Genomic DNA, 23,670 nt, shown 5'->3' with positions numbered 1-23,670 from the left:
ATTTTTAGGCGTTGAAATGCTGTCCGGAAGAACATTACATGCTATTGCATGCAGATGTAGAACGTCCATTCTGCTGCTTCAGGTGTATCTCACTGGTCTTGCTAGTTAGCGAAAGAGCTGAGAGGAGCTGTATGGCAGTGCTTCCTCTTCAGCCTACCCACTCCTGCAAGTGAATGAAATAGGGTGAAGAGGACATGGAAGAAGGTTTTCTGTGCCTTTATTTTCTCATTCTGCTGACAGAGGGTGCTAAAAGTCCCTTGTTGTCATCCTGTCCGCTGTTCTCCATCTCACCTCCCCTCCCATTCACAAGATTGTTCCGACAGAGTCTGGAAAAGAACCCAAACAAACCAGGAAAAAAGTATTAGAGGAGTGAATTGAAGCCACAAAATATCATTGAGTAGATGTTTCCCTTCAAAAAGGAACAGTGGTTCGTAGTGATCTACAAATCAGTGCATGCCCAAAGTGAGATAGATGTCAAGATTATTTTGGTTATAACATTATTATTTGATATAGACTTCAATGTTTTTAAGATGTAGGAGTGTGGATTTAGATTAGATATTAGGAAGAAATTCTTCACTGTGATGGTGGTGAGATATTGGAACAGGTTGCCCAGAGAAGTTGTGGCTGCCCCATCCCTGGAAGTGTTCAAGGCCAAGTTGGACAGGGCTTTGAGCAGTCTGGTCTAGTGGAAGGTATCCCTGCCCATGGCAGGGGGGTTGAAAATAGATGATCTTTAAGGTCCCTCCCAGCTCAAACTCTGCTATGATTCTATGATATTTCTGATCCTTAAACGTTGTTTTTGATGGATTTTTCTCTCTTACAGTCCCGCCATTTGTGGAAGGTGGGGATGAGCTCTTGGACTACATTGTGATTCTCTATAGCCCGTTGGAATTAGATTGTTCAGCAACAGGGACACCCTCACCAACTATCACGTAAGGGGATCGACAGTAGAACAAAAAAAAAAAAACCAAACCCAAAAAACCAAAACCAAACAAAAAAAAGCTAGTTGATTAGGTGAGCTTGGAGGTAGTCTTTATGAACTGTGCATGTTTTTTAGTGATAGTTAATGTGCGGAGGACAAACTCCTGGCTCCACTGAAGACAGCATCAGGAACACACATGTCAGGATCAGGATTTTATTTTAAAGTCGTTTGGTATGTTGTGCCAATATGCACATCCTGGAAACTAGGATAGATAACAAGAGCTGACAAAACTCAAGTTCCCTTGCTGATGCAACTGTGCACTTTTCATTAGCCATCGGTGATTACTTTTGCTTTGGAGATTTCTGCCTGCTTCTGTTGGTGGTATCTGCTTTTACTACTGCTTCCTATCTGTCATCTTTCTGATTTCTTTAGTCCATGTTTCCCTATTCTTCCTACTTCTGATAAACCATTGTGGTCTGTGGCACTCAGAAAAGCAGAATACTACCTGACATCTCCAAACCTTCCTAGAAATGCAAACAGAGTTACTGAAACATTCTGTTTAATAGAATTGTACATATTTTAGTAGCGTTGTTGATCTTACTTTCATAGAAATCTGAGATTGTACTTTATTTTTGTTAGGTGGTTGAAACATGACCAACCAGTTGAAGAAGGAGCTGGACATAAGATCTTATTAAACGGACAAAAGCTTCTTATCTCTCGAGCTCAAGTGTCAGACACTGGCCGCTATAAATGTGTGGCTGCAAATAAGGCAGGAGAACATGAAAAGGAATTTGATGTTACTGTGCATGGTAGGTTACTCAACAGGAGGAGAAGCAGCAAACTGCCTTTATTTTATATTGCTGGCAAGAAGGTGCTCAAATTTCCTGTAAATGTCTATTTAGTGGTTTGAAAAACTGGTGATGAAAGTGGATAAAATAGAAGTAGAGCTGCTTTTACCTGTGGGATGTTGTTTCTGCATATTTAAATGTATATGTTCAAATGATACTTCATTTATGTTTCTGGTGCTTCTTGCAGTTCCTCCAACTATCAAATCAGCTGGGACTTCTGAGAGAGCTGTTGTGATATACAAGCCTGTGATGCTACAGTGCATAGCCAATGGCATTCCCAGCCCTTCCATAACTTGGTTAAAAGATGGTCAACCAGTAAACACAGCCAGAGGAAACATAAGAGTAAGCACTACTCTTTTATGGGATCCAAACCATGGAAGATAGTTACAATAAATTATACATGTTAGTGCTTCTTTTCCTTTTGCTTCCCTCATGCTGTGATATAAAGATGCTAAAGATCAATCCTGGAGGGCAGTGGGCTTTTTACCTTTGTAGGACAGTATCCCAGATTGAATAGCAGTGTTCAGTAGACTGAATCCCATCAGAAGAGCCCATGACTGTAAATTCATCATCTGGCTCCTTTCAGTTGTACTTTAGCCTTCAAGGTATGGTTGTCTGCCAGTTACAATGTGGCTTTACCTGCTTGTCACTGTGAGGCAGGATTAGATGAGTTTTTCTACAGATACTGCCATTGCAGCACCTACCTCTAAGTTGCCTTGTCACTGTGAGTTTCTTACTTTCAATGAACAGCCTTTCCCAGTGCTTGCATGCTTCAGGGGTTGAGCACTTGTAATGGCTTTGATTTACTGTAGGCTGGAGCAGTTTTTGATATCTTGCCAGCAGCAGCTCTCTTTGCCGGCAGTCTTCACTTTGCTTGCCTGTCCCTCTGCCATCTAGGTCTCCTTACAGCTGTACAGCCAATAATCCTGATATCCTAGGAACACTGAAGTCTCTCTGAACTACTAGGACACCTCTTGCATGAATATTAGCCCAAGGTTAGAAGATGAGACTGACTGTATTCAGTGTAAACGTCTGCTTTGCCATTATGCTTATTGGCTCTGCCTGGGATTGTTGTGTAAAGTGGTTCCCTGCTCTCTATTTTGGTACAGCTGGAGTCTTCAGGCCGTATTCTGCAAGTTGTCAAGGCCCTGCTCGAAGATGCTGGCCGATACACTTGTGTGGCAACAAATGCTGCAGGAGAAGCCCAACAGCACGTTCGGCTTCATGTGCATGGTAATGTTTCTGCCTCTAGTTAGAAGCTAAACGTGGCTGTTCTAAGGTAGCTTTTTTACATCTGTATTCCCTCCTATTTTAAGCTTTCTGGCTTTTTTCTTGTCTCTGCACAGCCATCTTTCAATTTGCTTTCTTCGTCCCACTGCATTAGTAAGAAGTGAGGGCAAAAGCTGTCTTTCTTGGGGTTTAGCCTTTCTTGTGAATGCCTTCCCAGTTAAGTCCTCTATTCACAGGTATCCCAAGAAGCCAAACACATTGCCACTAACCCACCACTCAGAAGGGTACTCTATGTTTCTCAATCAAGATATGGCATACCTCTGTTGGTATTATTAATTTGATTATAAGTCTTCTGGGGGTAATGGTATTCCCCATGACCTTGCAATGGCAAAATTTTACAGGAATGACTTTTCTGAGAAAGAAACATTCTCTTATGAGGGTTTTTTGGGGTTTTTTGTTGTGGGGTTTTTTTTTTTTTCAGACTGTTTAAAAACAATTGTATTTTGCAGCTAAAAAAGAAATAAAAGCAATCAGGGAAGCTTGAGATGCTGTTGTTTGCATGTGAATTTAATAAATGCTGTCACCATGATTTCTGTATATTTGCCTCTAAAGTGGTCACAAAGTATGTGTACTCTTGATGTGACCCAGTCCTCAAATGAGGTGCAGGAATCCTCAGGAGGTGTGGAAATGGACTGTGGCAAAATGCTCACAATGAGTATGATTGTGTTGGCTTTAATTGCCAAACTGAATCAGTAACTTGAAAATATTCAACTGAAATGAAGAGAGATTGCAGTATCTCCATGGATGAGACTTAGAAAGAGAAAACACTCTTATCTTCTACTGTGGTATAAGATCATAGTTACATCAGAGTTAATTTTAGTGTAAGTCTCATGCTCATAAACACCAATTTTGCTCTCAGCCTTCATGTTTGAAGTGTCATTTTCTGGTGTTTCTGTCATGTTTCAAATGTATAAACTTTAGTAAAGAGTCTTGCTTTGTTAAAGCCATGTGCAATATTCAGTTTAATGTTACCAATTCAAGTGAGATGAGCTTGCCACATTAGAAAAATTACTGTTCTGTGTTGTGCGCCCATTTCTTGCAAGTCCATTTTAAATGTTATTTTTTCTGGGGGAAAAAAAAAGAAAAAGAAATTAATGTATTATTAACACTAATGAGGTTATGTAATTAGAGAGTAGTCCTGTTTCAAAGATGAACTTTGTTGAGAAATTCGTTGGTCATCCAGCAGTTGAAGCTTATGCAGTTCATTGCCCAAAGTTTCTCAAAGGGCAGATTACTTTTGCGATCAGATGTTTTGCTAGCTGAATTAATGAAAATCTGATGCCTTTTTCTTTCCCCCAGAACCACCCAGTCTGGAAGATGCAGGGAAAATGTTAAATGAAACAGTTGTGGTGAATAATCCAATCCATCTTGAATGCAAAGCATCTGGGAACCCTCTGCCAGGTATGCACATGCACCTTTAAGAACATGAAACATATCTAATGAAAGGTTTTCACTTTTATGTATCCTTTGAAAATAATGGATATTCTGAATTTGAATATCATTATTCACATAATGATATGTTTAAGCTACCTAGAAACTATTAAACAATATGTATAATGGGAAATGCTAATATATCAACAGATGTGGAGTAAGTATTAAGGAAATCCGCAATTCCCAAAATTTTTAATTTTTTTGAGGTGAGAAACGCAAGGGTAATCCACTCCCTTGTGTACAGTGATGGCCTGTCTATAAGCAGGAGTACTGTTAGATTTCTCCTAAATCAGTTTTAAACACTTTAATCCACTCTCTCCTCCTGTGAGGTCAATAATTTATATTGTAGGGCAGACTTAAAACAATACCTTGTGGATAGAGTGTGCCTGTCAAGTGTGGCCATGTCTGAGGCGTTATCTAAAATCTATTGATATTAATAGGAGGCTTTTTGTTTGGTCTGAGTCCCTTGCATGTGAAAATGAGTATGTTTTCTTTGTGTGTACAGTGCTTTCTTTGGCTTGCCCTGATGATAAATTACATTTATGAATTTGTGGGTTATTCTCATATTCTAAGCCAAAATTACACCATGTATATGCATTTGTGTTTTATTTTTCTCACACTTTCATGGAGTTAGAATTTTTTTGTTTGTTTGTTTGTTTTGGTTTTTTTTTTTTTTATTTTTTGTTGGTTTATTTTTTTTCCCAAGTTTCCGTTAGAAATCATATGTATTTACCCAAGTGAGAGCTCAAGGAGTTTGGTTTCTGTTTAGACTGTTAAACCTGTTGAATTTTTTCTGAACTGAAAAGCACATAAAGTAGTCTGGATTGTCTGGATTTTAGTTATTTCATTGTTGGGATTCTTTCAGTGCTAGAATTTTTGAATCAGGGCCTTTTTTGCAGTTAATCTTTTTGGTGGTTTTTGAGATGCGTGGGGAAAAATTTATTTCCTTGTCTATTTCAATATGTGGTTTTTGTTCCCACCTTCTTCTGGTGGAATATAAAAATACCATGTTAATATGAGAACAATTTTCTATGTTACTTATTGTACAGCCAAACTTGGGGAATAGTGTATTAGTAATAGCTTATATCTAATTTATAGCAACTTATTCTTGTGCTGATGATAGTAACATTTTCAGAAGAAAGGTATTATTAAATTTCAGATGATCATATAGGTTTACTTTGTCTACCTTTTTAAAAATTAATTCACAGCAAAGTTTTATTTTCTAGAATCATTTGTTCTTGTGTAGAACAAAATTTCAAAATGTCAGGAGTATAAGAAAAATGTTATAAAAACAGAAGGATTTTATACCCTTTCTGCACTCTTCCCCCCCCTCCTTTTTTCCTCTACAAATTGACAATTATTTTAGAACAAACAATTACAGTGATGCATTTCAGATAATTTATGCAGTAAGAACTGTTTGGTCACCTCTGCTGTGCATGATGTGATGCCACATTCTAGTGTGAAGATAAAACATTAGGTAAAAAAAGTGATAGCACAACATCACAGTGAAAGAGAGAGAAGGTTGTGTGCAGTCTTATTTATCAGTCAAACCAGATTACTACTTGAATATGAGTCTTTTGCGAAAAGCTTGTGTATTAAAGAAAATTATTCTGTAAGTATTCATCTAACTGAATAGTGAAGCGATCCCAGTAAAGCATTAGTTACGCATTGTACTGATTGAGGGTGCTATCTTTTGACTGAGATACAAATAAGTGCTCAGATTTTGTTGGTTAACAGGTTCCTATAAAAAAACAGTTTTCTGGTATTTATTTTCAGTTTTTCAGCCTGCCAGTTGAACTTTTATTTGGTTGCTTGTGTTTTGATTCTGTAAACTTTCCCAGGCGGTTCAATTTAATGTAGCAATACTTTACAGTAAATGGTGAAAAAATAAATATATTATTGTGTTTGTAAATAGCTGCTGTTGACCTTGGTATGAGCTGAATAAATCCCCTAGAAATATGCTTTGTGTGATAATTTTTTAACTTCAGAACATTTTTTCATAAATATCCGATGTACATGCATGGTAATGTCAGGTTTGCTGTTGAATTCTGTGGGTATAGTCAGTATTTTGCACAAATGTTACCAATTTCCCAATTTTCTAGTTACTTTTTCTTGTCATTAGTAATGATTAACATTTCTATTGGTTTGTAAATGTTGGTGTTAGGTATCTGAAAACTTTGAAGGAAAGTTTGAAGACTATTTGGTCCTATTGTTTGTTAAGGGAGTACTTTTGGCAACTTTTCCATCTTTCCTTTCATTATGCAGCTGTCACGTGGTACAAAGACAATCAGCCACTTACCAGTGCTCCGAGCACCGCTTTCCTGAATCGAGGGCAGGTTCTGCAGATTGAGGGTGCTCAGATCTCTGACACTGGTGTTTACAAGTGTGTAGCTATCAACGCAGTTGGTACAGCTGAGTTGTTTTACAGTCTTCAGGTTCATGGTAAGTATTATAATAGTTATGAAAAACACACACGTGTCTGCTTAGCAGACTTGTTATCATTCACCACACCATTATACTGAAAAGATATGGCAGGGGTCAGAGGGAAGAAAATTCACCCTTCTGTTTTTCAGTGACATTAGGCAACATGTTTTGAATTAGGAAAATGTGGTAAAGGATGTCAGTTCTAGGAAGAATGAGCAGAGATACCAGATTTGTGGAAGATGTATTTATGTTATCACTTCAGCAGTTTGGAAGACCTTGCAATTGCTGGGTTTTGCTGTAGATGACTTTAAAAATCACAGCAGATAAAGAAAGGACACAGATCAAATCATAGTCCAAGAGTCTTAAAGAAAAATGTACTGTCTAGGAAGATGAAATGAAAGTGTGGGTGTTTGCAGACATAAGAGACCTGATCAAAAGCCAAATTGGAGCTTTTCCAATTATTTCAGTGGCTTTTGGATGCAGCTATAATCCAAATTTTTATCTCTGATACATGCATATGCATGTAGCTGGTTTTCTGTGGGAGTCTTCCACACAAAACTGTAGCCCAAATTTGGCACAGTGTCCCAAGCTGAGATGCACGCAGAGTATGTCGTTCCTATTAATTAACAAATAATGAGCTCGGCAGTATATTTCCATGGAATTAATGACCATCATGGGAAAAACTGAGGGATCAAGACATGGTCAAAGGCAATTAGCCCCACCCAGTGATTAATTTGCAGGAAATATTTAGAGCTAAGGTCATTATTCTGGTTAAACTGAAAAATAAAGAATAACTCCTAAGTATATCTGTGTCTTTTTATGGGTGGCAGAATTTCAGTGGATATGTCCAGGGTTTTCTGGGGAACTGTGCAGTTGCAGACAGAACTAATTGTGCCAAAGGGAGCTGAAACACCTATCCATGAACCTACTTAATTCAGCCTGTGTCATGCTCAGCATACAATGGAGTGCTCTTTGAATTTACCATGAACAAGTGTATTATCCAATTTACTGAAGAGTTCACGAGTTTGAGAAAACTTGAGGTTTTTCCCCTCCTAATAGTGGAAGAAAGAATGATGACTTACTAGAGAACAGACTTTGAAGCATCAAGTACCAAAAGTTATGCTGCATTTACAGAAAGTCTGCTCTAGATTTCTGAATGGCAGTTGGCATTGTGAATGAGCACCTATGTTGGACGATTACTGGTCGTCTTTCAATAGCTTCTGTTGTTAATAGCGTTGTGGATGCAGTAGCTATGATAGAAATTATCAGATGATTTTTGCATTAAAAACAATGCTTGATACTGCAGGCTAAACATTAAATGAAACTGGGCAGGCCTGTTGAAGGAAACAGATTGAATTCCCGTTTAGTAAATTCATATGATTTCATTGTATTATTTTTTCCACGTCTTTCTCACTACTATAATTTTTACGGGCATTTGAGAACAGTGAATGCCATTGTACTGAAATAGGGTAACTGTGTGCATGTGTGTAAGGAAAAAAAAGATGTTAAAACCACACTTGTTTTTTTTCCTGTCATTTCTGCTGTTACTGGAATTTATCCAAGAGTAGGTAGACTGAGTTACAGGCTGTTAGAGGTTGCTGAATTTAATAATGAATCTTATTTTCAGTACAGGATTTCATACATATTTTTTCCTCACATAGGATATGTATCAGAAGATCACACCATTCTCATCTCTTTCTAGGAGTGACTTCAAGTATTAAGTTTTGTACTGATACTGACTGTAAAGCTTTATTACTAAGTTGTTAGTGGTAGGAGCAAATTAAGTTGTTTTGATTCTCCTGATAAATGAAACATCTCCCTTCTTAAATACTTCTTGTCTCCCTTTTTAACATAGCTCTGCAAAATTTACTAGACTGTATACCTATAGTAAGTGTTTTGAGATGTTCCATTAAGATGTTTTTTATCATCAGACAGGCAGATGTTATACAGTCTAATCTGGTAAATGTTCACATATGGCTCTGCAAGGCCAATTTATTACTCTGTGTATGTATTTGATTTATTCAGTTTATATAGCAAACTTCTTTCCTTAATCCCCACCATTCTTAATGTCTTTCACTAGGTCTAGATGGAATATTATAAGAGATTGAGGGAATATTTTCTGGTTTTATGTTGTGGTTCCTGAGTTTCACAGCTGTCCTTTGGGCTGTGGGCCCAGTCCTGCTTACCTTGCTCACAGTAGTTTAATTGAAGCTATCTGGCTGCTTATGGAAGGAAAGAGCAGATTTTGGCACAGAGCAAACAGAAGACATGAATTCACCAGGAATAACATGAGAAATCCTTGCAATACCATAGTGCTTTGCAGAACGAGAAATACTGTCCGAAAGTAAGAAGTCCATTTAATCTCATTGTGATTTATGCTCTTACAGCTTTGTTTTCTTCTTTTTCCAGTCCCACCATCAATCTCTGGCAGCAGGGATAATATGGTGACAGCAGTGGTTAATAATTTAGTGCGACTGGAGTGTGAAGCAAGAGGCATCCCTGCACCTATTTTGACATGGCTAAAAGATGGTAGCCCTGTTTCCAGCTTCAGCGATGGACTCCAGGTACTAGATTCAAATCCTGCTACCTATGCTGTTTCTTGGTGCGGTTTAATGAAACAGAATAAACTAGAGGATTTGGAATGAGAGTATGAGGCCTTTTGCTGTAGGTTATTGGTGCAAGTTTAGCTCTAGTAATTACTGTGTGAAGTGGAAGATACAGATATATTGAAAAAAGGTGTGCATTTCAACTGATTTTTTGTACTAAGTGTTTACATCAACAAATTTTTCACTTCCTGGCAAGAAGAGGAAACTGGACCACATTCCTCTGCTGAAGAAATCCACAGAGCTCAAGATCATGTAATATCTGATTACATAAAAGAGTAATTCAGAAAAAAAAAGACCAACCACTAATAAAAGGACATATTTCAGAGTTAAAAAGGAAAGGGCATGGTTGCTTTTTGAAAGCTAGTTTGATCTAATTTTGATCTGAAAGGAAAATGGGGAAAATTGTGTACTATGGGGGCACAGGCAAAAGATGTGACAGAATGTTTGAAACTGGTAAGAGGGAGGAATGTCCAGATCTTGCAAAGAGTGTGAATGCCAAGAGTTCCCTACTGGCTTGCATGAAGTTAGTCTTCCACTTGGGCAAATCTCAATCACGAGGGAACAACAGAGTGCAGGGAAGAGTGTAAGGAACAGAGAGATGGTGGGAAGCTGTAGCAAAACAAGTATTTCATTTTGAAATGAAATCTCTCTGTTTGTGTTTTACATTGAGTCGTGTATTCTGAATGTGTCATGCTTGTATTGCAGGTTCTGTCTGGGGGGCGAGTCCTGGCATTGACTAGTGCTCAGATCAGTGACACAGGAAAATACACTTGCGTTGCAGTCAACGCTGCGGGTGAGAGCCAAAGAGATATTGATCTCAGAGTTTATGGTGAGATTTTCTGACAAATATCTATTGTTTTTTTGGTCATGAAAACTGTTTTTGGAACTTTAATTAAACACATTGTAGCCCAGACCTTTAGCAACATTGAATAAAAATGGTTCCAAACCATAATGGAAGGCAAAGGGATGAGGAGCTCTGTGTATCTGGGTAAGTATATATGTGCACAGACATACACATGCATTAAAGTATGTAAGTATGTTCTTCTGTGTACCCTTAAGAAATGTAGCTGCAACAGGCAATTTGTAAGTTCAACACATAAAGTCTCATTTATAAATGATAGGAGAAAATAGTGTTTGTGTAAAAAATATGTAGATGCTATGGGCAAAAGATATTATTCGGGCCAGAGCTCAGTTGTCTTTATGGAACCGGAACGAGCCAATGTGAGTTTGCCATACAGCTCTCCAGTTTCCATTCCATTTTCAAGCCTTGCTATGCCTGCCTATATGGTGGTGACTTTTTTGGTGCTAATAGTGATGCTGTATTGAGCCCAACCAGCCAATTTTTCTCTTTAAAGAAGCAGGAAATATATCTCTTTTTGTACTTCGTCAGTTTTCCAAATTATGTCAATGAGTTAGTTCTAAAATCTTGTTGCCTGAACTCATGTAAATTCATCCTTCCTTCTGATTTCTTGTATCTTTTATGAGCTTCATCCTGATTTTTTGTAATTTGTATGAGATGTCATCTTATATTGCATTCTTAGAGATCATTGGTGATGTGCAGTTACCAAAGTGTTACATACTGCCAGGAGGAATGTCAGGGAGTTTGGCTGTAGGAAGCTTTAAGTTTCCTTGGACAGCTCAACGTTTTTGCACACCAGTGAAATGAGGATGAACAATGATCTGCCACTTGTTTTAGAAATCTGATGATTCCAGATGTGGAGAGAAGTTTTTGGAATTGAAGAACCTTTGCGGTTTTGCTTCTGCTTTCAGTAGGTCATTGGAGAGAGAGCTGGGTTTGCTCTACCAATCTCTAATTAGCTTTATAGTAATCCTAAGCAGAACTCTGGAAAATCTTGTAAGAAAAACTAGAAGTTTGGATCTGTTCTAAGATGACAGCTGGCCAGGTTATTTGTTTCAAGTTTGGGTTTCAGAATTGATGTTCTTCTAAATGCATAGTGGTTAAGATACTCTTGTCTTGACTCATGGCTACTTTTGCATCTGCAAGGGGCAGTTCAGAAAGCCAGAACTCTGGCATGGCAAGTAAGCTCAAGGTTAACATTCTACGGAATGAAACATTCTATGTCTAGAACATTACATGTCTAGGCTGGAACATTCTATGTCTAGAACAAGGAATATCAAGGTTCCTTTTGGAGTTCTGTGTGTATGTACACATAACCACACAAATGGCATGAATATATTTATTATTTATCTTTTATTTTCTGGAACCTCTGTCCATTTTAGCTAGATGAAATTGAAGAGTTAGTTAGAAATCATGTATGGTTAAAATTACGGTTGTCTAAGAAGCTGGCCAGGGTTGAGCTCAGCTGCAAGGCCATCCTGAGTGAGGCTGTCACCAGAAATTAGTATTACTCTTAGGACTTGCCTCATACGGGTAATCCAATTAAGAAATTACAGGAGGAAAATAATCTGGAGCGCAGATAGAGCTGAGATGGTTAGAAATGTGCTGTGTGCTGGGCCAGTCTAGGGGTTGGAACAGTCTGGGTAACATATACTTATCATGAGCATAATTAGATTACTTTTAAATCCTATTCCTTCAGAGACAAATGCTTTAGTGTCTGTCTGTCTCTGTTTCATAAACTCAGTTTCCTTTTGAACACATTTCAATTCATTTAGCTGAGAGGAAATGTAATTGGTGGAAAAGCATTTGGAAACAAATTTGCCTTCTGCAGTAATGGATCAGCTTCCAATTTTAAATTTCACAACACTTGTAAAGAATCTAGACCTTTGTGAATTCTACAAAGAAAGCAAGATAAACAGATTTTTTTTCAGTTACTATATTATCCACAGAGACCAGACTTTTCCCTAAATTATTTTCAAACTGTGAAATCAGCTGCTCTGCTTAGTACTTTCTGTGCAAGAAAAACAAAGCTTTATTGTTAACGTTATTTTTCAGAACATCTTGAGAGCTGTGTTGCTGGTTTACTGAGAACCACTTTGGGACATTTTATAACCTCACATGTACTAATTAATTCTGTACATTTTTGTTCAGAGTGAAACCCAGAGTATTTCTCACAAACAGTTCCACTTCTTCCCTTCTTCTTACCTCAATATTTGGTGCAATCAGACAGGCAATTTCTGGAGTAACGGATTGCAAAACTAAAAAGCAAAGGAAAAGTGACAATAAAGGTTCTTATATTTGTCCCTGGCCAACTTTTTTTGGGCAAATTGAACAGTCTTAGAACACAAAAAGCATAAAGATCCCACTGGATACATGTAACCAGACAAAGTAATTCTTGCTAGGAGTGCTTTTATTTTGTAAATATTTTAGCTGCTGATCTAATGTTGCCTTAATATCAAGAGTTTACAATGACCATGCTTTACGTTTCTGAATGATAAGAAAGGAAAGATCATTCTCATGGATTGTTTCAAGGATTTAAGAATATATGTGTCATTAAGGGCATGAACAGGAATTCTCTTCCGGATCATGCTTGAGCAGCCCAGTGAAATCACTTCTCCTCTCTGCACTTTGATGTAGTTACCTCTGTTAGTGATGCAAACAAAGGGACCTGACTTGCTGTGGTGTGCATTACAAGTGCTTCCAAGTTCTGTCCCACCGGCTCGTCAGATCTAGGAGAGGAAACCTCTGGTAAAGAGCTGGTGGTATGCAGCAGCAGTGCTGGGCATGATAGTCTACACCACTCAGCATGTGTTGGACACCAAAATACCTAAAAACTCTTAATGCAGAATGTTTTCTAAACAGCTCAAAGCTGCCTGAGGAGTATCCTCAGAAAATTTCCTCTCACCGATGGTACAGTGCGCCATTTTGAAAGGACGTTCCGTTCAGCCATGGATACCTATACAAAGCCATAGCCTGCAAGCAGTTTTTGGTCTTTAAGCTTTTTATTTAAGCTCATCTTGTCAGTCTAATATTTCCTCCATGTTCTTTTTTACTCCAGCTGGCATGGTTTAAGCCCAGCTGGTAACTCAGAACCATGCAGCCGCTCACTTGCTCCACCCCCTTCATCCTTCCACCGCTCCTGGAGGGATGGGGAGGGGAATCGAAAGAATGTAGCTCCACAGGTTGAGAAAACAACAGTCCAGTAACTAAGGTATAATACAAAACTACTGCTGCTACTACCAATAATAATAATGATAAGGGAAATAACAAGGGGAGAGAATACAATTGCTCACCACCCACCAATCGATACCCAGCCTGTCCCGAGCAGCGATCTGGGCCTTCCAGGTGACTTCCCCCAGTTTATATACTAGGCCTAATGTGCTGTGGTATGGAATACCCCTTTGGCTAGTTTGGGTCAGATGTCCTGTCTCTGCTTCCTCCCAGCTTCCCATGCCCCTCCTCACTGGCAGAGCATGAGACTGAAATGTCCTTGATCGGAGTAGACATTACTTAGCAACAACTAAAAGCGTCTGTGTTATCAGCATTCTCAGGCTAAAGCTGAAAACACAGCACTGCACCAGCTACTAAGAAGGAGAAAAATGACTGCTATAGCTGAACCAGCCATGAATGCTTTCCCCATGGGAAATAGCCTACTTGCTGTGTTTCAAGGTTTAGTTATCAGTTGCTTTGTTTTTCTGACTGTGGAAACACAAATGATTTTTAAAAGGGGGGGGGGGAGAGAGAGTTGTTTTCTTAGATCTTGACACTGTTCAAGCACAGCTAATGGGCTTTGATATAAACATCCAGAAGATTTTTTCTTCTTCTACACAGAAAACTTTCATTCCAAAAGCTGTTTTTTCTTTCTCGTAATTTGGAAATAATAGTACAAATCTAAACACAGTCCTCAGTGCCTATTATTGCAATAATTAACTAGCAGATCCCAGACAAAACAGATAGACAATAAAGTAATTGTAGATTATGACTAGATGATTAAGTCATTAACCCATTCACTTGGCTGTAACTATGTGAGTTCTCCTTCTGTCTTCTGTATCTGGTGATCTCTGAACAAAATCCTTCTCAAAGTCAGGGTTCTCCTTGAAGCCAAGTATCCATCTTGGCACTCTTTGGAACAGTTTATAACATTTCTCATCATCTGGGTCTGATTATTATCTTGTGAGCCTTTTCACTCACCAGCTCTTTTTCTTTCTAGCAGGAATGTACTTCCCCATTATTTATATACAGGTGATTTTCCTTTCTAGTTATAGTTGAAGTATTTTTTGGCTATTGTTGGCTCATTAGCTACATAGTTTCTCTGTAGCTGATATCTCACTATCATATATCTTCTGTAGAGGATATTCTGTAAGTAACAAAGATTATTCTGGTGCTTTTGTGGTGTAAAGGAGACTAAAGTTGTATGTCAGAAAGGTGGTAACTGTCATTTTGTTTTTGTTACATGAAAACTTTGAACTCTACACTGTATTTGCTCTGGGAAGTCTGCAATGCCTGAAGGTCCTTTGTTTTGATTTATTGCTGTAGTTCCACCAAACATCATGGGAGAGGAACAAAATATCTCAGTGCTCATCAGCCAAACAGTGGAGCTGCTCTGCCAGAGCAATGCTATTCCCCCACCTGTGCTGATGTGGCTCAAAGATGGACGACCCTTGCTGAAGAAGCCAGGTCTTAGCATCTCTGAAGATGGAAGTATACTTACGGTAAACTGGGTAGTCAGGTTCTGGTGGCAATTGTTTTCTGGGGAGTTATACCCACCATGAAGGCACTAGGTACCCATTAGAGATTGCATAGCATTAGGCCCTCTGGTGCAATCGACAGTAGTAGATGAGAAGTGAGGGAGGTCATGGTATCAATGTTTGTATTCAGGTTTTGCAGGAGTAATACTGTATTATTGCTGCTGTGGGAGACAGATGTAAAAATAAAAATTGAAACCTGTGCAACCTCTCCTTGCAAGTTTCTGGTATAACAACATAAGAAGAAGAAATCCAGGTTTTCGTTTTCTTCCTAGATTGAAGGAGCTCAATTACAGGACACTGGCCGTTACACTTGTGAAGCGACAAATGTTGCTGGGAAAACTGAAAAGAACTATAATGTCAATATTTGGGGTAAGACTTATTAAGCTTATTCCAGGAGTGGGAAAAAAGCTCAGAGTGAAATTATGATGCGAGATATTAGAATTCTCTGTAGTTTATAAACACTTAATTGTTGAGGTTCACACAGAAAGATGTTATTATATTTGCTGTATTTTAACAGTCCCAAGAAAGTGCACGCATTTTTCACATTGTTTTGGTTTGGTTCTAAATTAATACCAGCTACTTCATAGGTCTTTTTCAGATTGGGTTTGCACTCAGGATCGTAGTTTAGAACTATAACTAACTGCTTTTGTATCCATATCTCCTATTTGTGCCTCTAATGCCATTTAAGATAACCTACTAACTTTCCACTTCTTTTAAATGCTGAAGTGTGGCAATTCAAATAAATGAAAGTTGGTTTACCTAGCTTCTTTTGCTCTGCAAAGTTATTGGTGTTGAATCATAGAAATAGCATTCATAAAATTTTTCTATGGCTAGATGATGAATGTGACTCAGGACATTTATTTTAATAATTGATTTTGAGTGCTTTTTACACACCATAATTTTCTCCCCATATGCAATCCGAAATGTGCCTTTTTTGTTATTTAAAATTAATTTCTCACTTTGAAATCACAGGACCAGAATCATTTAACAGGCTTTGCAGCAAAATACTACAATGTTATTACAGAATTCTGCCAAAATTTTCCCATGCTAAAGCATATACCCATTTACTGTGCATGTTACCTTCAACTCTCATTTTTCCCTCTGCAGATTTGTAAGATCTGCAGAGTTGCAGAGGACATTTGCTGCTGGAGGGCTATGGATTTTTTCTTTTGTGCAGTAAAGCGGTTTCAACAGGATTTTGGAGGAGGGATAATTGTTTGCTAGTTAGGAGCTTTGATTAAATAAGCTTAATAGAAACCAAAAGTTGCCTGTGAAAGTCATCTGTGGACAACTGTTTAGAATTATAGTTTTCATTTACACCCAGGGACCAAAAGTCCTGCTTGCCATATTTTTAAGTTTCAAATCCCAGAAGTGTATCCTGCTGAGGACTGGAGAGATCCCGAGAGCTAACTTTGGTTCCAGGAACCAGCCCATGTGCTAAATATAAGAAATACCTCCACAGAGAATGGCACAAACACTTAGACTAGAAGCAGGGCAAATAAAGGGTCAAAGCCAGTATGGTGCAGTAAAGCAGTTTTCAGTCAGTCATTCCGAAACGCACACATCTTCTTGCTGCTAAATAGAGTTTGAAGTGTCAGAAGGAGAAGCTGTCTACTGTCATGTGCATAAAAAGCATGCTCAATAAGTTATTCACTAATGAGATTTGTCAGTTTCATAGAATCATAGAATAGTAAGGTTTGGAAAGGACCTAAAGATCATCTAGTTCCAACCCTCCTGCCATGGGCAGGGACATTTCTGCTTTTTTTGGTTTCTACCTACACTATATTCATCCGATGAAAATGGTTCCTCAGTTTCAAGAAGGCAGTTATCCATACCCTAGTTATTGGTCTGAAGTTCTTTAATACTTTGAGAATCAGACCAAAAACAGTGGTCCCCTTTATCTGTAAGTGGTTGACTGTCATAGAGCTGTAGAACAAAAGCTGGCACTCTGCTAGCATTGGGCAATTGAAGGGATTAGGTTCTTAACATTGGGTGTGTCAGCCAATGTGTTGATGCAGGAAGAATTCAAAGGAAAAACTTAGGCTGAATTTTAAAAGTCACTTTCCACCTAATGGTGGTGCCTGTAGGTTTATTAGCTAAGACCATGAATGAGGCAAGCTCGTAGAATTGGAGTCAGTTTACGTAACTCCCAGAAACAGCTTTGTTCTGTGAAATCCATTCAAAAGTCAGCCTGAAGCAGAACCTACGCATGTACCAGACCTCAGAGGTGGAAGGATAGATGCAGTCATTTGCAAGTATATTATTCCCCACCCAGGGTCTGAATTGCATTGTCAACAAGAGAATACAATCCTTGTAATTGCTTCAGAGCATAACGGGACAAATTTGTGTGAGGGTCATTTGAGTCTTACTGTTGGCTGATAATGTTTTGTTTCAAATGCTGTGATTATTTGGCATTTTTTTTTCAGTGCCACCAAGTATTCATGGCTCAGATGACATCTCTCAACTGACGGTAACTGAAGGGAGCTTGATAAGCCTGATATGTGAGTCTAGTGGCATCCCACCACCCAGTCTTACCTGGAAAAAGAATGGTGGGTAACTGTCCATTGTCCATTTTATAATGGAAATGTCATAATTCTGACCTGCCAGTTTTTCTTTTTTCCTGTGAATATTTTAGGTGGTGCGTTCTGAGGAGTTCAAGCACACAGATATCTAAACAGTCCTGGTATTGAGTAAAATGAACTACAGCAGTAGATGGTTCTCTTCTCTCTAACTGACCCCTGTTTCGATTAGGTGTCGTTACCTCTAAAGGTGTGCAGGAGAGATTCCTGAGCTGGTTTAAAAATGGACTGTGAAATACTTAACCCCTCTCAATACGCTTATTTACCACAGTGCAGCAATACTTTGTGGATCCCACCTGGCAGGGCTGTGAGTCACTGTGAAGTCCTGTGGTGGTGTGTGTTGAGTCCTGTGAGCCACTGCATAACATAGATATATTCTCTGAGTTGTTTTTAAATTTGCAGCCATGGCATATTGCCAAGTGTTGAAAATGCATCTAGTTATAGTAATTGCTTTGGGGATTTACTGAACCTTTCTCTCATCCCATCTTAATATTTAAAAGTAGCCTGCACACCTTTTTGCTTCAGGGGTTAAAGTAACATTGGCAAACACCTTCTTATGAATCAGTAGGCAAAAGCAGGTATTTTTAGCACCTTCTTTGAAGCATGGACACTGTTGGGGAGAGAATATTAGACAAAATAAGATGTTGAACTATTCTGGTGTGGTAATTCTTGTGTCATTAATCAGTCTCTACCTATTCATCTGTCTTTCTAGATGGCACAATTCAGTGTGATATGTGCCTGCCTTAATTAATTTTGGTTTGTGGAAAGACCAGATTTTAATTACAAAATTATTTTAATACATAAAATTTTCTGAGGAAATGAAGTTTATGAAGTTCTTTTTAAACCCTGTATCTTGGAAGCCAAAAAGTCATTGTGTGACATGTTTTACTAAATGCACTGCAAGGCTAAAGTGTATACACTTAAATGCCAGAAAGGAAACTTATACCTGGTAAAAAGTCTGGAAGAGCAGCTAGAAAGTATTACAATTTTGAATGTTATTTAAGAGCCAGATTTTCCATCATGTTTGACATGTGGTCCACTTTTTCATAGATAGGATTTTAACTGTGCAAGTGGGAAATGAAAATTCAGCTTGCAAGAATTATCAGTGGCAGGTGTATTCCTTCTGTCATGAAATCTCCCTTCATCTTTGTAAAGATGAAGATAGTTGCCCAATCTGAGGTCTCCAAGTCTGAAAATTCTGCTCAGAGAATGCGGTATTATTTTGCTGTCACTTTTCTGCTGAGGATTTCCTGTGCAGAAGTCTATGCTCATGTCCTGTGTGGCACGGTACATAGGTGGTCTGTTTGTGAAAACTGAATTATATGCTTCTAAGCACTGGCTGTGCTGGGTGAAATGATTCTATACTGGAAAATCAGTCAGATTTTATTCAAAGTGTTGAATTTGCTGCTCAGTGGTAGTATCCAAAACTTTCTGGATGGGTGTGAGAGTTATTATGCTTTAGCTCAGGTTGCCGTGGCTGATGTAGGTCATGAAGTCAGCAGTTAATGTATGAAGTCTTCAGAATCTGCTTGTGTGAAGTTTCTTATATCTGGGAAAATTCTGATAGAGCAGTTCTAAAATGGACAATCATGAAGCTCAGTAATTTTTAAATGAGCTAGTGGACTTTACACTACGTGAGCAAGCTCATTACCATTTTCTGTGGCTTTATCTGAAAGAATGTCTCTTGCAGGCTCTCCACTGGTGGCTGATCTTTCAGGAAGGGTGCGGATATTATCTGGAGGCAGACAGTTACAAATTTCAATTGCTGAAATGTCTGATGCTGCATCTTACACTTGCATTGCTTCAAATGCAGCTGGAAGTGCAAAGAAAGAATACAGTTTGCAAGTATACAGTAAGTTACCATGAACAATTCTGTTCATAGTTTAACAGTTCTGCAACAGAGTTACATAATTGAAAGTGTTGTCAGCACAGTGATGTTAAGTTGCAAGATTTTCAGAGAGCAATGTCTAGCTATAGGACAATTTAAAGGTACTCCAAGGAGAACGCTGAGCAATTAAAATTTTGGCAACTTGGACTTGGACCTTGACCAAGACCTTGCATATACCTGTTGAAAGTGCATTTGACCAGAGATGATTACAGAGGTGTAACTCCCTTAGGTAATGTAATATTTCGTGTCACTAAACTGTAGTGGTGAAGACAACAAATTGAACTTAGATTTCTCTTAGATTTTACTGCTACTTCTGTATTTTGGTCAGGAATAAAAGAAGGTACTTTTAAACAACCCCATGAAAGAGAAAATCTTCAAAGATCTGTAAGGATTTTCAGTGTTTGGGGAAGTCTTTTTTAATTATTTTTTTCTTCTGTTTGCATTTTTAAAATTGTAAGTTACATTTTAAAAAACATTTTTACTTTGTGGGGTGGCGGTGGGGAGGAGGTTATTCGTGTCTTCTTTGACCTGTGGAAAAATGCTATGAGTTACAGAGTACCCCTAACTGATTTGTCAGTGGTAACCTGCAATAACTAGTCTTTATTTAAATGTTGATCTCTCAAACTTGATTATTGTTCTGTTCAGAAATAGGTGACATTCCTGAAATGTAGCTTCCAGTTAACTTCTATACTGTCTTTCTTTTTCTTTCATAGTTCGACCAACTATATTGAATAGTAGTAGTCACCCATCTGAAGTTGTCGTCACCCAAGGAAATGAAGTTTCCTTGGAGTGCACGGTACAGGGCATTCCAGAACCATCAATAACATGGATGAAGGATGGCCATCCACTGGTTAGTGGAAAGGACATAGGGATACTTCATGATGGTCGTTTTCTTCAACTGAAAAATGCCCAGGTGTCAGACACTGGCCGCTATGTCTGTGTTGCTGCCAATGTGGCAGGGCTATCTGACAGAAAATACGATTTAAATGTTCATGGTGAGTATGTGCAAAATGGGACAGGCATAACAGAAACAAAATAGACATGCAAATTCACCCACAGACATGCAAGAAATAGTTGTGTAGCTAAATGCACCACCTATATCTATGGCAGACTTTACATGTGATGTAGTTTCAGTTGCAAATCAGTGATGCAGTTTCAACTGCAGTGTTAAAAAAATCCAAATCCAATTTTATAACTCCAGAATATTTTAAAATCTTACCTCTGGCTCTGATAATATCAATCCACTCCCAGTTGCTCCATCTCCTGAGAGGAGAAAAACAAGATATGGTAAAATTTTATAGAATATTTGTTGAGTGTCATGGTGGGAAGCATTCTATTGTGGGAGATAAAAATCAAGGTTTAACCAAGAACACCCTGCACATGACTGCTGCCAGAGGGTTTTACCTGAAGATAAACATTATCTCAAGTGTTTGATTATCAGGTTCTCCCAGATTGCACAATCAGAAGAATTTAAAGATGGTACCTCCAACGATAATTCATCCCCATAATTTGACTAAATGGCATTGACTAGGACATTTCTTACAGCCACTGTCACACTTTTGTATATGACTCTTTGGGGTTCATCAAACAGAGTATTTATGTTTTACAGGAATTCTCATTATTGAAAATAAGAGGCCAAAATTATTTACCAGTTTTGGGGTTTTTTTAATTTGATGTATTTGCTGTACTGTATTATCAGACTTCTGGGGAGTAAAGAGAAACTTCAAACCTCTTCAAGATGCTCAGAGTGATGGAGGATGTTGGTCAGTTCTTGACCCCAGGCTTCATTTTCTAAAGCATGAACTGTAGAACTTCAGAACTGCTTCCACAGTGGAAATATTCTTGGCAAAAAAAAAAAGTAAAATTAGTGATAGTCATTTTAATAGATTGTTCTTTCCATTAGAAAAAGCATATAATTCTTTGTAATAAGTCAGTGTTAGAATTTTCCATAGTGTTTCATTAGATACCGGAAATTATAATTAGCATAGATGGGCAGAACTACTATAAACTGTTATTCACTATGGATCTTAAGCCATAAAATAAAGGTAATAGCATTTAATTTAAATATTTCTATGCCATTACACAGTAAGAAACTGTCATTAATATATAGTACTAAGTGTCTCAGTCATGTTGCACTTTACTTGCCAAACTCACAAACTTTTGAGAGTAAAATTAATTTTCACTTGTTCTGAAGCATGACTTTTCTTTATTCTTTTCTGTAGTTCCCCCAAGTATTGCTGGTTACCTTCAGATGCCTGAAAACATCAGCATTGTGGAGAAGAATCCCATCTCTCTGGTTTGTGAAGCTTCAGGAATTCCCTTGCCAACAATAACATGGCTCAAGAATGGATGGCCTGTCACTTTGAACAACTCAGTGCGAATCCTCTCAGGTACAAAAGCTGTAGCTGTTTGGAAAAAAAAAAAAAAAAGGGGGGTGGGGGAGGGAAGGAGGCAAAGGGCACTTTGCATCTACATCTACAGTGCAAGTATTTCAAATGAAAGAAGGTTTGATTTAATAATTTGTGAAGGCAAGGAGAGACAAGAAATAGTTTTTCAATGTGAAGCTTTTCAGTAAATGGGGCCAGATAAGCTGGAGTGCCTGGTGAAAAGCTAACATAAAAGTTTAAAGTTGTTGCCAAACTTTGCGTATGGACCGAAGGCTGGGAGCAGTTTGATCATTGATTAAGCCATAATTCTGGCTGTTAGTGTATGCTAGTCTAATCCATATTACCGGATATATGTCAGATGGTAACATGTTGCTTTGTCAATGACAGAACATATACTGCAATAACGCTCTCATTTGATTAGTTTTCTTTATCTTTTTGCAGTTATTTCTTTACCTTTTAGAGAGGAAAAATCTTTGAGAGAATGAGTACAAATGACAATAAACAAAACACATCTTTCATTTCTGTGGGTCTGTATATAAAAACAAAGGGAAACCTGTTCATGAACCTCAGAAATTAACGCAGGTAAAGACTTCCTGGCCCTTGCAGCTAACTGGATCTGATCTTCAGAATGTCATCTAAAAAAAGCTGGAATTACATAGTCAGTCAAATGCAGAATGCTGCATTAGCAAGAAGACTAGTCCAAGGTATCTGGAGAAACTTATGATAGGCAAGTGGAGAAACAGATGCAATTCATCAGGGATCTTGATTTTCAAGTTTTAATAACTTTCGAAGAACTAGTTCAGATACCTTTTTATGACAGTAGTAATCGACAGAGATGTCTGAAATATGAGGGGCTTGGTACCTCTTCCTGTAAACCATTTTCCTGCAATACCACAGAGAAGTGGGAATACTTGACTGGCTGCTGCAGTGATGTTAAACCTTTGTGTTTACAATAGGGAATTGAGTTAGTGTTCTTGAGATTACAAACAGAAAATGAGTACCAAGCACGCAAGATATTTTGCATTGACTTCACATGTCTGAGGATCAGCTTTGTGGAGTGCATAGAAGTAATTAAGTATCTGGTTGCAACCGAGATGTGCAGGTGACAACTGAGATTTTTTTTTGATCTTGGGTTTGCGACTCGTAGCTAGAAATTTTATGAAAATAAATTTTGAAGAAGTTTCTAATACTCTGACATAGCCACCATGCAAAGCCAAACCATCCCACAGCATGAACACAAGAAAGCTATGAAAGCTAAAGAAACTGGAAGGTCTTTAGAAGCTCAGCTAAGACTGGATTTGAAGCTGAAATTTTTTGAGGATTTTTTTCATCAGTGTAGCTTTTAACATTACAGGTAGTCCTATCCTCTACTTTCCCATTTTTACAGATGGCACATGGAAATAGGAGTGGGTGTCTATTATCCAGTATAAATCTGACTATCTGAACCCGCTCCTTTTTGTGTGACATTGCCATTAACAAAAACGGTATCTTCTGGGCTTGATTTTTTCTATTCTGTCTGTCAATTTCTACACCCACACTAGCATCACCACCCGGATTGCAGAGTCAGGAAGGGTGAGAGACAAAGATGTTTATTGTCTCTGAATGTTAGCGGCAGTGGGAGTAGGGAAACAGGCCAGAACTCACTGCTTTGTTTTCCAGCAAACTTTGTGCTTCAGAAAACTACACAT

At 38.2% G+C, this 23,670-nt stretch overlaps 1 protein-coding gene across 8 annotated transcripts in view; it reads left to right on the top strand.

Annotated features, from left to right (window-relative positions):
* HMCN1 (hemicentin 1) overlaps positions 1 to 23,670 on the top strand; it is a 191,877-nt gene that overhangs the window by 103,476 nt on the left and 64,731 nt on the right. For 7 of the 8 annotated variants that reach the window (XR_003992472.1, XR_003992473.1, XM_030493507.1 and 4 more), the window contains exons 33-46: positions 824 to 932; positions 1,562 to 1,731; positions 1,958 to 2,112; positions 2,880 to 3,003; positions 4,360 to 4,461; positions 6,757 to 6,933; positions 9,325 to 9,479; positions 10,227 to 10,350; positions 14,917 to 15,092; positions 15,401 to 15,497; positions 17,555 to 17,677; positions 19,398 to 19,559; positions 20,309 to 20,590; positions 21,818 to 21,985. Coding sequence is in view for 6 of the 8 variants with exons in the window: in XM_030493507.1 (XP_030349367.1) it covers positions 824 to 932; positions 1,562 to 1,731; positions 1,958 to 2,112; positions 2,880 to 3,003; positions 4,360 to 4,461; positions 6,757 to 6,933; positions 9,325 to 9,479; positions 10,227 to 10,350; positions 14,917 to 15,092; positions 15,401 to 15,497; positions 17,555 to 17,677; positions 19,398 to 19,559; positions 20,309 to 20,590; positions 21,818 to 21,985 (2,124 nt within the window). In the remaining 2 variants the exon portion in view is untranslated. The remainder of the gene's footprint in view (positions 1 to 823; positions 933 to 1,561; positions 1,732 to 1,957; positions 2,113 to 2,879; positions 3,004 to 4,359; positions 4,462 to 6,756; positions 6,934 to 9,324; positions 9,480 to 10,226; positions 10,351 to 14,916; positions 15,093 to 15,400; positions 15,498 to 17,554; positions 17,678 to 19,397; positions 19,560 to 20,308; positions 20,591 to 21,817; positions 21,986 to 23,670) is intronic. The other variant, XM_030493508.1, reaches the window with a different exon arrangement.

Source organism: Strigops habroptila, chromosome 8, assembly GCF_004027225.2.
Source record: "Strigops habroptila isolate Jane chromosome 8, bStrHab1.2.pri, whole genome shotgun sequence".
NCBI classification, from domain to species: domain Eukaryota; kingdom Metazoa; phylum Chordata; class Aves; order Psittaciformes; family Psittacidae; genus Strigops; species Strigops habroptila.
This window is presented reverse-complemented; position numbering and strand designations above follow the sequence as displayed.